General features: G+C 37.1%; 3 protein-coding genes across 4 annotated transcripts in view; 1 reads left to right on the top strand and 2 right to left on the bottom strand.

Moving 5' to 3' along the window:
- The window catches only part of LOC124429053 (carbonic anhydrase 7-like), a 393187-nt gene that overhangs the window by 170845 nt on the left and 208523 nt on the right, over positions 1-13819 (bottom strand). The gene's annotated exons all lie outside the window — the stretch shown is intronic.
- The window catches only part of LOC124429047 (lateral signaling target protein 2 homolog), a 19830-nt gene continuing 6032 nt past the window's right edge, over positions 22-13819 (bottom strand). The window contains exons 3-5 of one of the 2 annotated variants that reach the window (XM_046973833.1): positions 12487-12797; positions 4003-4299; positions 22-3800 (exon numbers count right to left, since the gene is read on the bottom strand). In XM_046973833.1, the coding sequence (XP_046829789.1) occupies positions 3724-3800; positions 4003-4299; positions 12487-12797 (685 nt within the window). In that variant the 3' untranslated portion in view covers positions 22-3723. The remainder of the gene's footprint in view (positions 3801-4002; positions 4300-12486; positions 12798-13819) is intronic. The other variant, XM_046973832.1, reaches the window with a different exon arrangement.
- LOC124429052 overlaps positions 4547-13819 on the top strand; it is a 27375-nt gene continuing 18102 nt past the window's right edge. Inside the window, exon 1 of the mRNA XM_046973841.1 lies at positions 4547-11475. Coding sequence (XP_046829797.1) covers positions 11407-11475 — 69 coding nt within the window. The 5' untranslated portion in view covers positions 4547-11406. The remainder of the gene's footprint in view (positions 11476-13819) is intronic.

Here is a 13819-nt window from a genome sequence, read left to right as displayed (position 1 = left end):
ACGAAAGTGGAAGCATTCATCAACTGGACAATTAATATTTATATTCTTGCATTATAATAACCGTTATACATAAATGTTATTACAATATAGAAACATAAATTTTAATATTTCACTCATTAACATCTCGTAACGTCATTTATTATACACACCGCTGTTTTATTCGAAATTATTATTAAAATTCTTCGTGTATTTTTTTCTTTTTTTTCGTTATGCCTCTGGAACTTGTTCTCACTTGAGCGATCTTGCTTCTAATTTTCTCTCTCTCTCTTTTTCTCTTACGATCTTATTTCTTATTTCGTTCACGACTGGATACGTACCTCCCTGGAAAAGCATTTCTTTAATCTTACTAAAACGTTCGTTCATCGCCGACGAAATTTCTACAAAATATATGTTTCTAATTGCGAAAAAAGAAATAAATAACGAATTCTTCCTAAGATTTGTCGAAGTAGAGAAGAGTTGAAAAGAGTTAATGCCTTTTAAATAGTAGAATAACTTTGCAAAATATTTCTCTTTACTCGTTCGACGCGATCTAAAACGTATCGATTATTTTTTAATACAAGTAAGCATAGAATTCTAATTCCTTTCGATATGGGAAGACGAAAGTGAAGGAAGCTCGGAATTTGGCTATTATAATTTGTTCTCAAGTTTATATAAAGAGACGTAGTAAAGACAGGCAATTAAGTTTTAAGTTACCTTTTTCCTTTGGATGTCCCTTAAAAATATTTCCACAAAAAGTCCCTATGAACATACATATACACGCATACACAAACAGACGCTCATTCATTCTGGAGTGTGATTGTCAAGAAAAAACATTTTGCTTTTTACTTATCGCACATACTTATCACATACACTCTTTGCATTTTATTTCTCATCGGACGCTTCAGTGTTTCATTTATTCTATAATACTATTATAAATATCTCAGTGAAAGGAATTCTCTCACTACAATAGATTATAACGTAAGACTTTACTATCCTCGACTTCATTTCTCTTCCTAATCGAAGATGACTTATCGGACATAGAGGCCAGAGTGCACTCACGAAAATTCTCTTAAAAAGTGTGCTCATTAAATCGCTTGCCGAAGTTGCACGTAAAAGCATTTATCGTTATCATTAATATTATATTATTGTTATTGTTATTTGTTCTTCTTTTTAGTATTGTGTTAATATTATTATCGCTATTACCATTACTATCTTATTATCATTAACGTTATAATAATAATAATAATATTATTATTATTATTATTATTATTATTATTATTATTACTATTATTATTACTATAATTATAATTATATGAAGCCGATTTATGTCTTTAAATTCTCAAGTAGCTATTCTCAAGTAGCGCGTACGAGGTTCTCTTGCCTCTTTTTTTTTCTTTCACTCCTCGATTCCTTCCTTACACGTTTGTAACGTTTAACAGAGAACGTTAAAATCGAGAGTGACGGCAGTCTACGTCACTACGGTGAACACACCCAATGAAAGTTAAAGATCTTAATTTAGAATTCGTATAAAGTTACGATTGTACGGTGTATATCTCGTGTTTACTTCATTTCTTTTCATTATTTTTTCCTTGGTAAAAGTTATTCTCTTTTCACGTTAGGCCAATCGATTTATGAGACTAACTATAGTTACGAAGTTAAAGGATACATTGTTTGCTATCTTTTATATAGCGTGAATAGTGTTAGAAAGGAAAGAGAGAAAACGAAAGCTTTCTAGAAGATTTTCTAGGATTTCTTGAAGATAATTGAAAAGAAAAACGAAAAGAAAGAAAATGTATGTAACTTTCTCTCTTTTTCTTCTCTCGTTAAATCAGACGTTACAACGTCCAACAGTATATTATTAATAGTTGACCAAAAAAATAAAATACAAATACCAAATATACACGCTTGACGAACGTCGCTCGTAGATCATCATAATCTTCCTTTGAAAGTGTGCAGTCTGTACTACTAATTATCTTGGCCAATTAATTAACATGCCTGATCCGGTCCCCATTCATCCATCGTTTAATCGAGTATAGTGTAAAATAGTGGTATTCAGAAGTTAATCTTCCGATTTAGAGAGCACTTTGTAATTTCTTTCTCTCTCTCTCTCTCTCTCCTTATTTTCAATCGATGCGAATAATTTTGGACACGAGCCAAAGATTAATTTTGTAAAGATTCGAGTAAGTTGTCAAGACGTTACGATTTAACAAAATACCTGCCACCTGTGAAAAATGTTTTTCTTTTCTTCTGATGAGATATTTTTTTTTGTTTTATTTTAGAGACGAATGATCGATTAACATGTCGTTAAAGATCTTCCTGAGTTTGTAACGAAGCAATGTCGATTAATAATTGCGAGTGTCTTTGCTTTGGTATATATCTGTTGTCATAAAAACCAATTCAATTTTGAGTTCGAGATCGATCGATCCGTCGGTCCGGCGAAGAATCGAATCACTAAAAAAAGGAGCTGTAAATCGATCGCTTGCGATCCTTTCTTAATTGCTAAAGTTATACAGGCTAAATCTCAATATACGCGATCGTATATGCTCTACAAGACAATAATAATTTTATATCATACAAACAATTGACAACAATAATTTTGGCTTTTTATCCTCGTCGCTAGTTTTTTCTTCTTATTCTTTTTAATTCTTACGATCACGACAGACAATAATGAACATTTTATTTACATGGCTCTCTATACATCGTACGTGAAGCTATTGATCGATCGATAAAATCTAACCAAGAACGCATCCAAGTACAGAAGAATCGAGATTCGAATCTTTTTTTCACGTCGATTAATTTATCTGAAAAATTTTTATTTGAAATATTTCTACTCTCGATCCTTCTTATTCCGAATGACTCTCAACAGCGATCCTCGTGACTAGAGTTTAACTACTTCTTTCGTTGTCGGCATTCGGTATACGAACGATTGTCGAGTCGTGTCTTTGCGAATTCTTTCTGAAACAATGTTTATAAAACAATCCACGAGGTGGAATTCGCCGAGAAAATTTAGAAAGTGCAAGGACCCTATCAACATTCGCTGTACCAACAACAATAACGATCCAAAATTTGTAGATCACAACAAGCAGTAGTCACTGCCAATGATTCCTGTGCGTTCTCACAGGAACGACATTTAACATCGTCGATAAATATTAGTGACAACTTGAAATATATATATACACACACACACATACATACACATATATATATATATATATATATATATATGTATGTATATATATCTCCGTTGCTGATTCCTTCTTCGACTTCGCGAAATCGACCAATTCAAAGTTTCCTCCTTTCCCGCTGATTGCACTATTAACTATCGATAACGTGTTACTTACTGCTGAAACTCGAAGAGTACTTTGAAAACAATATCTCGATGTCGGGACTAATTAAGTAAACCTAATTAGTAAACTTGCTGACTATCTATGGAATCGATCGATATTACCTGGCATTACCACCGATCTCAATAATTAAACTTTGCGTGGGATTTCTCTCTGAAGCAGGTATGATAAAAGTAGAGAAATTGAAAAGTAGAGAGATCAGAAGAAAGATGTGAGAAAACGTTCATTGGTCGTTACTCGAAATGAGGAAGGCCTACGGCCGTTTAAAATATACCACCATACGTATTATGAACGTATCTTCACTGAAAAATCTTTGTCGAATTCCTCGACGAAGCGTCGTGTTGGTTGAAAACCTTCGAAAGCTAACAGGATACATCCTTCGTCTTGGAAATCGTAGTCCTTAGGGAGATGCCGTTGCGTTAGCTGGCACAAAGTCCCTGTTCAGGGAGTTTAGCAACTCTTCGTTCTCTTTGCGAACTGGAACAATAAAAATATTCTTAACCGCCAACGGGATTGTAAGTAAAGGATTTCGTTATCATCTTTTTGCTTTTAAAAGACTCGTGTCATTTTTGTTAAGATATGAATATAGAACAAATAAAAAAAAAAGATGTTAAACGCGAAAGCTTTTCGAAAATGACTTATGATCTAATGCTTTATCTAAGTTAGTCCAATGATTTACGTTGTGCACGATGTTTGATTAACTCCTTGGAGCCTGTAGGAGGGCTGTGAAAGGAACTATGAGTCAAAGTGACGACGACTACGAGAACCGAGGCAGCCAAAAGAAACAAGAACGTTCCCAGAACGATCATGGCTACTCTACGATGGCGTCTTGTCTGTTCGTTGTCTTGTTCATTTTCTAGGACTTTTCTTGCATCCTTGGCTTCTGTTTTGGCAGGACGAACCGAGTCCTTTCGTCGTGTTGTCCCACTTCTGCGTGGTCTGTTCTTCTTCGACACGCTTGCTCTTCTTCCATCTCCTGAAGAATCATTTGTTCGTAGGGAATTTCAAGAATTATTTTCTGTCGTTGAAAAAATATTATCCTACCTAAAGGAGTCGGCCTACCAGAGCTGTTGATCCTAGAATGACCAGACTGAACGCTGGAACGTCGACTCGAACGAGTTTCCACTTCTGAATTGTGCGATAAACGTCTATTAGTGCCGGAACAAGTGGAGTTTCGACGAGGTTTCTCGCCTTTTACTGGTAGGGAAAGTGTGAAACGATCGTCCAGTTCTAAACAGATATTGTCTGGAGCCGGTGGATACAAGGCCGAACGATCGTCCAGCCGAAGGCAATCGGAACTCGATCGATAAGGACTGTATGAGCTTTCCGGACGATGATAGAGCTCTGGTGTTGAGCTTTGACAGTTCTCCATCGTTACATCGTCCACGTAAAATATTACTCTTTCGGAAAAGGTGCCGGAAGGGCGTCGTATGCGACTTTCTCTTGCATTAGACTTCATAGTTTTAGTTGTTTGTCACTATCATTTTTAGCATCATTCTTACCTTAGTAAAAATTCACGAGTAAACTTTCACAGCACTGTCTGGCGCATCTCTCAATTTATCATTCGCGCTATAGAAATTTATTTTCTAAAGATGAATCACGCGTCAACAAAGTAAGATCATTGATACGTTCACTTGCTCACTTTCCAAGAAATTTCTAACGAGATTATTTTTGCTACGTCAAGCTTAATGCTTTGCCATCTCGAAAATGTTGCAAACTTCTGAAATTCCTTTAGGATCGTGGGAAAAAAAAAGAAGAGCGCATAATAAATGTTTAAAAAGTTATTTTTGCCTCGTTGTAAAGGGTGATTAAAGCCGATCGACCCGACGACTTTATGTAGGTTATTCGGACTAAGCTAGTTCGCAGGGAACACTTGGTGTTCAGTTCGATCGTTTTTCCCATGGGACTTTGAAAGATTTATTTCGCGTATTCCTTGAACTTTTTTCTAATGTAATCTGCAAGGAATATCCTTGAGTTCAATGCTCGAAAGAATATTTTCATTAATACCCTCGCTCGTTAGGTTCGTCCGTCGGTAATTAGAAGTTTTACGAGGAATCCCTTTCAGAAGATGCTCTATAGAATTCATTCCTCAGATTCACACGATATTAATAACACAAATTATGATATTTAACTAGAATTCTTTTTTCAACAAATTTAATCGTAGCACCTGTTTGCGTCGCATTTTACGCTTTTACGATCAAAACCAGCCTGCGATCATTAATTCGATCTTTAAGCCTGAAATATTTACACTTGCTGCTTTCCTTAAACTCCAAGAAGTAGAACAGAGATGATTACTAAAATTAAATCATTGCTGTTCGTGAATTTTCAAGGATACCTCGGAACGAGAAACTTTCTTGGTTGATCGATAACAAGATCGATTATGCGAGCATTATGCTTGTATTTAACGAACTCGACGATTTGTTATTCATGCTCCGTTGTGACGTTCCAGATATCTTGTAGCAACAAACTTCCTATGCAAACAGCCTGAGAGAGCGAGAGAGAGCGAGAGAGAGAGAGAGAGAGAGAGAGAGCAAGAGCGAATCAGTAATGGTAACGCAAAGAGTTGATAATGGCGAAAAGCGGAAGCAAGAATGAAGCACTTCCGAATAACAAGGCTGCCATTGAGTAGCGCCAGCTGGAAAAGGACTGCGCTTTTCCAAATGGTAGAATGAGGAAGAAGAAACGAAAGTATACAGTAAGAAGAGCTGAAACGTCAAGTCTAGGTGGTAGACGTCACCCTTGAGTATATTGCGACGTGTATTTTTAGCGACTAGGATCTAGTAGGCCACCGATCCGCTTTCCATGTCTCTTTTTCCTCACCTCGACCGCGTTTTCACGTATGTGTGTGTGCTTGTGTGCGTGTGTGTGTACGTGTGTGTGTATGCGCGCGCGCGTGTCTGCCCTCGTGGGCCGGTATATAATGCACGAACAGCATAATGTGCGCGCGCTCACATTCTACGTGCACGTCGATAAATATACTTACTTCGCCGAATGTTTGCGAGAACTCGAGCCGATAGATACGAGCGAAATTACTTCGATAACCGCAAAAATTTAGGAAGAGAGCTGAGGATGCTCTGTGAGAGCTCTCTTAAAATCTAATTTTTTCGCGAATATTATCAATGAATTTTATACTTGCGAGAAAGTGAATAGTAATTAACATTCAAAGAAATGATTGTTGAGCGGAAAAACATTCTGAAAGTAATCCGATAATCGATTTAAGATCGTACAGGATGGATTTATAGTACGATTCGAGGAATTTAAGAAAGAAGGTGGAATAATCGATCGAATTAGTTATCGATCTTTCACGATGAAAATCTGATTGTCCTGTTAAGAGTACAACAGGTGAGCGTAGACGATGATATCGTGAACGGAGGTATAATTTCGGAAATTCAATTTCCTTGGCACAAGTCGTACGATTTGCTTTATTGGCTAGCATGTTCGATGTGTGCACGTTCGATCTGGGAAATTGGCAGTCCGCTGAGGAAGTCGAATTTAATTGATTCTATGGATGGATATTGGTGTTTTCGGCATAAGACGAGATGTCAGCAAATTATATTAGAGACGGTAATTCGGTGTAATTTTAAAATTCGTGAGATGAAACAGAAGTTATAGATTGTTAAATTAGTCCTCGTAAAAGCATCTTTTATTACCAAGTTCGAGATTTAATGAATATACATTGGTTAAAGGCAACACGGTTTTCCAGGATATAGTTGGTTCAAGCGATTTCCTCTATTTGTGTAGGAAGAAGAAGAAGAAGAAAAAAAAAGGAGGAGATGTAGAGAGAAAGAGGTGGATGCTAATTCGATCGGAGTTAAATCGGTTTGACGTAGGTAACTGGCTGCAAATTTTTCTGTGGTGCACTCATGGAAGCTCATGGGAGAATTTCCAGCTCGTTCTCCGGGAAAAATGGAAAATTCTGTCACGGAAAAAATTACCATAAAGACTAAAGTGGAAATACGTTATTCAAATAACTTAGCCAGAATTTATGACTTTCGGCGTTAACGTTCGTTAATCGTACGAATTCTTTAGGTTTTCGTCGTGAAAGAAAGATGAAGATTCGCTTATCCATTCTTCGCGAAGGATTTTTTTTCAGAGCTATACCTTTAATCAAGCTTCGAGAAAAGGAAATGTGCTTTATTCGCTTTAATAGATATCAAAAGATAAATTACGGGCAAGCCGAAATTTCAAAGTGGTTAGCGTGCACCCATGCTGATCTCGTCTACGAAGAGACATTAGATATCGATAATCGATAGTACTCGTGTACTTGTTACCAATATTAGCATATACCAGCTCTCAACGGTATAAGGACATTCGCATAATAATGACTACGGTGTTCGGGAAATGGGGAAAAGCGAATGACAGGCGTAACAGGTGATATGACCGCATGAAATGCAGACGGAAGTGCATCGATCCATATTATAGTGAACCACAGCCGATTTTCCAATTGCATTCACATCAGCTGGCCGACTTGGATCGAATACGACGACCTCCGACTTCTGCCATTGGAAATCTGCTTTTCCTTTAGGAAATCGAAACGGAGAGAAAGAATTCGTCGATGTTTCATTGAAAATTATTACTCTTCGACTTTAACGCTTCGAAACGATGAAAACTTTTGAACGAGCTAAGACGAATGCCATCTGGTATTTGGTCGCGGGAAAAGTCCTAGGAGCAAGTTCAAACGCGACGATACGCGAAAGAAATCGAGGCAAACTTGATCGAAATATTGTATTTTGAATTTGATACGATGTGACATAAAGGAAAATACTTTTTATGATCCTTTCCCGAGTAAAGAGAAGATTGGAAGATCCCAATATGATCGACACGGGTGTTCTATTTTCTGCTCGCTTTGGAAAGATATAAACAGGTTGTTCTTTTAATAAACGTACACATAAAACTGTCTTCTTCAGACTTCTCTTTCGACGAGGGAGAAAACGAGAGAGAAAGAAAATTCTATCTTAATTCGAACTTCTGACCTATAATTAGATTTCTCTCAGCGTAAACACAATTTCACATTTCCGAGAAATAAATCGCCGTCTCTGTGGAATCAGTAATGGATTGACGATAACGCGTCCTTCTATTTTTCATTCGATTTCTAAGTTCACTTGATGAGAGGAAACCAGATGAAAGATGAATTAAACAAGCGGAATGACTCTTACATCGTTAACAAGATCGTATAGGAGATGATTTAGTGCCTTCAAATTTGTCTCATTCTAAGAATATAAATGTGGAGTCTACATGACCCGACGAATGTAAAGTTTCGTAAATGATAAAAAATATCGAAAATTTTATAGGAAAAGAGATTAATTAAAACGTTAAATTTTCCTTGACCTCCGGTAAAAGATTCAACGAAAGGAAGCTCTTAGAAAAGATGAACCACGTATTTCTACGTTTACATTTTTAACGAGAACAAGAGACAATTTTCTTCGAATTTATAGTCAAACGAAACGAGCAATGAGACAATCTAATTTTCCAAACGGAAATGTCATGGAATTTCAAGTACATCTTTTTGTTCATTAGTTGAATAAATTTACCTTTACGAAGTTAACCAGTTATTTATACAATACACTAATTTTCTTGTTTCTTAATATAATAAAAAATAATTCCCGAACATATCCATATTATGCAGATGTCACGAAACCATTGATTAAATTCGATAACGAATATCCTATTATTATTCTCATTTTTTGTAATTTATTGCAAAAATTCACAAGGAGAAACGGACTCTCAATGGGTTACAATGGTTATAAGGTAGATGTTTAAAAAGTAGAGAATGCCATCGTGAATCCGGCTAAATATCAGAGACCGATCTATATTCGCCTTTTTAATGGCCTACGTCGAAATTGAAAAGCGTCGAAGGAAATCAGATCTGCCTCCGTCCATACTTGACCCGATTCTTATAAAAGCTTATAATCATTGTTAGCAAGGGAATGGAGAATAGAGGCGAGACGTTATAATCAAACGTTTTCACCGAACGAGTTCTCTGTCTTATCCGTGTTAAATACGAGTTCACTGGCGACGCTGGCCCGCTAACAACGAAAAAGTTTCTCGGAAGTTAAACGCTTTATAATCGAAGTTTCCGAGAGTAAACGAAAAGTTGACAAATTTACGGACCATGACGCAGTTCAGCCGAGTCAAGCTATAAAACTGTCTCTCATTTCCAATGTCGATTGTCTTATGTAGGTACATCGTCCGCACAAAGGCAAGGAATAAAAATTTCGCAGTGCCTTTAAAATTCTTGATTATATTTAGAAATGAAGATATGCGTGGATCGAAAGATCGACGGACACGTTATGTCGAGGGAAAATATAATGAACCTAGTCGATAAAAGTTTTCGGACAAAGGATCGTGTCTTTGTTCTCTCAACAAATGCGGGATTGAACTTTTGTAGAAAGTGTAATCATTTGTTGTTAGCAAGAACAATAAAAAAGATCACTCGTTTGTGTATAATCAACGATCGTGAATTCCGGATAATAACGATGAGTTTTACACCGGAGATGAATCTTCAAGAGTTACCTTGAATTCATCGAAGCTTCTCGTTTACTTTTATCGTCGTTATTTGATAGGTTCTTTTAACTCGTAAAAAAAATGTTAACGATCCTGACCTGCCTTACTCAACAACTTATTCCTATTTTTGCCTCTCGGATATCGAGAGTTCCTATAATTAGAGATATTACGGAAACGTAGTAGACGAACTGCAAAAAGTTTCGACAATATTTATTATGACTCGATTCGTCTGCGTAAATAAAATCCTCGATAGGCTATGTTATCTTTTCAAATTGTCTCTAAAGAAAAAAGAGAGAAAAAAATAAAAAAAAAAAAAAAAAAAATAATTCGTTTTGTCCAACATGACAATATTGACACTGATATATAACTTTCGAGATTTATTGATTAGTTTTGAATAACAAATAATATCTATAAAAGTTTATGTAATTCCATGGAGAACACCTGTTACAGCATAAGACATATGAACTATAATGACCTAGTTGAAAAGCCTCTAAAGATTAATGATCCTAGTTTAGGGGAGTGAAAATCAATAGGGACAATGTGCTACAACGGTGAACGTAGACTCGAAATATTAATGTGATTAAAGTATTGAACAAAAAACTGTAAGTCGTTTTTGAATGTGCAATAAACTTAATGAATAATTAAATACAATCACGGAGCACATCGTTTTAACGAGAGCAAAGGAAAGTTCGTACGTCGAGAACTACGTTTTACAGAGCAAATAAATTATTTTTACGTTGTGACAGGAAAAAAGCTAAAAAGCACACTGATCCTCCCATTAATATTTTTTTACGAAAAATTCACGCTCCTCTATCCTGCACTCATTGCAACTGCATTTATTTCCCTTGCGTAATATTTCATATGCACTTTTTCTCAGGCAACGCGATCATCGAGCTGCTGCTAGAAAATGCATTATTCCCTCCCACGTTATTAATATTTTATCTTTGTGAAAAAACGATCGTCCTCTCATATTCCAAACGTTGAAAAATGTCGACGGGCTAAGGCAAGGTAATACTTTATCCGGGTCGACTTTACATTCTCAAGTTGGTATTACAAAATGCATGCACACTCACAAGAAAAGCTACACGTTTTATCCGTCGGGTCGAATTGTTTCTATTGAAAGATGATAATTCTCATTGGAGAAAAAAGACTTGATAAAACAATAACACGCACTTTAAAGTGAACGTACTAAAGGATAGAATAGAAACTGTGTCGAGGAAATTCACAGAAATTCTTTTGCTTTAAACGACGAAGAGTTTCGACGTGATGACACGAGGGATATCGAACTCGACACACTTCGTAGACACTTTTCGCACAAGAGAGAGAGAGAGAGAGAGAGAGAGAGAGAGAGAGAGAGAGAGAGAGAGAGGGAAGGAGGGAGGGTGGGAGAGAGACCAGGAGGTGGAAAACGTAGAGACGAGGAAAGCAAGTGGTTGGTTTGAAAAAGCTTCTCGAAGTGAGGAAAGCACAGGAGTGCCGACCTCGAAGCGGTTCTACCACGGAAATCCGACGGCCGACTGGAGGATTCGCAGACGTGCGCCTTTAATTTAGAGGCGTGGAGCGCTCTCAACCACGCTGCATGTACGCCGTTTGTACCTGCGATGTGTATGTGCACATACTGAGATCACAATGTAAAACCACCGAAATGGTAGGTACTACTTTCGCACCAAATTTTTATTCTCTTTTTCTTTCCGTCTCTTCGTTTAAAGAAAGAACTTTATCGTACTGCAGCGGAAGCCTGTTAATTGGCCAACAAAGTCTTTCCTTTTTGTCCTTTATCTGGTCCTTTTCTGGAACGCGACGTTTCAACAAAAAGTGTCGACTCTCAAAACCACTTTGAAAGTACAAAAGTACTTAGAGAGAGAGAGAGAGAGAGAGAGAGAGAGAGAGAGAGAGAGAGCTATTGTTTCCTTGACTCCTTCAATTCGTTCAACTTATTAGACCCTCACGTGTGACTTATCTGAAGATCACGAAGGAAATGATTTTTCTTCTTGATTCAGTAGTAATACATCTAATCCATTGGACGGTAGATGGTGTCGCTACCTCGTTCAGACTGAATAAAAGCGAACGAGTCGTCTCCTCTATCGACGAATCGCGAGAACCTCAAGGACAACTGGTATTGGAAGATTGACGTTGCAGTTTCATCTCGGCCGATGTTTTCCTCCGGGACGGTTTAAATGTTTTATGAAGTTGGAGCAATCATTCTGATGCTTTTTAAATGAATTCCTTGTTCATGTTCCCAATCCGTGAGCTTTCTTTCGTAAGAGGAGGATCGATGACTAAGCTCTCAAATATATTTTTACCGTGGAGCTTTTTTTTTCAACTTTACAATCGAAAAAAATTGTTGGATTTTTCTGATATAGGATTTCGATATTTCAGAAATGAAGCGTCCAACAGTTTGGTCGTTCGAGTAACGTTAGAAGTGTAAGCGTGGTAAGTTATATAGGGAAAGTTTTGGTCTGTCGGAAACTTCTTGATGAAACATTCGTTATTCGTGAGTCACAATTAATTTTCAATCAATTATGTATCTTATACAAAGTGGCAAGAAAATTTTTGATGAATTTTGAATTTGACTAAATGAGTAGTTCGTAGAGCTTTCGCATGTTAAAAATTTGAAGAAAAGTAAGAGTATTTATGATCTCGTTATCGATAAGCTTACCCATGTCGTCGATGATCGGTGCCATTCTGAGGGTGACACCGACCAGAAGCAAGGACATAGCCAAAAGTAGGCAAGCCGTGGCAACTATCGTCCACCTCGCACGAGGTGGTAGTTCCTCCGGATCAACAATTTCTTCCTCGGGTCCAACGGACTCGATTCGCCGTCGCTTTCGCTTCCGCTTTTTTCGTGGCCTGTGATAAGTCTCTCTGGGCTCCTCGATCTTTTCAGGACCGCTCAGAGTTTCTTCCTCTTCCAACTCGTCGGCTATGTTCAAAGCCAAGTAGTCCTCGTCCTCGTCGTAGTGAATCTTCCTGCGAACACGCGTTACTTAAAACTACGCTCGTATCGAAAGAAACGAGTTAAGCCAGAGGCGAATCATAGTTCTCTTATAACACTCTTATAGCGTCTCTTTACTTAGTTCTATATCCTTTACTTAGTTCTATCTCCCATCCTTTGAATGAGAAGCCCCAGACCCTTTTACACCCTCTTAATTAAAGCTTGCCCTCGTTCTTAGATCTTCTCACGAATGAGAAATGATAAGCCATTTTCATGGTCTTCACCGGCATTATTGTGAAGACTAAGGGAAAGACGAATGATGTACGAGTACCACCATCGATCAGAATGTGTCTGCATTGTTCGACAGGTTAATGTTTACTCCTGTCGTTTCAGTAGACGAGAAGGAGGAATCGAATGATCTATTGTTAGAACGTTAGCTTATATTTAGCTCGTGGATGAGATTTTCTAGCATCTGATCTTGGACTTTGTCCGATCTATTTCTGGAATATTCATCTGTAACGTAACGATCCTCACGTATTTATGTCATTCTAACAAGAAGTGACATTTCAATTTGCGAAATTCACATTGTAGCATTACTCTCGCAATCCTTTATATGCCATTACAAATGACAAAGAGCAGCAGGCAAGTCGTACATAATAATCATTCGACGTTCTGCATAGGACGATTCTAGTAAAACAAGACACGTAAAGGTCATGATACGCTTTAAAAACTACAATATGAAAGGCGATGACGTCCGTTATCAAGCGCAATGCGGTCGTTTCCTACGACAAATGATGCATTATGCGATGTTACCATGTCATGATTTTACGACTAGCGAAGGGATAACGATCTTTTTGTAAAACGATACTAGAAAAAGAATCTATATAGAGCTTACATAAATTATAGTTAACATTATACTTTGCTTGCATAATTGATTCGTGATTCGTTGAATATTCCGGAAACGAGAATAAAAAAAAAAAAAAAGAAAAAAAAAAAGAAAAAAAAAGAAAGAAAAGAAAAAAACATCGAAAAATGAAAGAAAAATTAATGGTACTAA

Source organism: Vespa crabro, chromosome 14 (genome assembly GCF_910589235.1).
Source record: "Vespa crabro chromosome 14, iyVesCrab1.2, whole genome shotgun sequence".
Lineage (NCBI taxonomy): Eukaryota > Metazoa > Arthropoda > Insecta > Hymenoptera > Vespidae > Vespa > Vespa crabro.
Note: the sequence above shows the minus strand (reverse complement) of the source record. Positions and strands in the feature narration are given on the sequence as shown.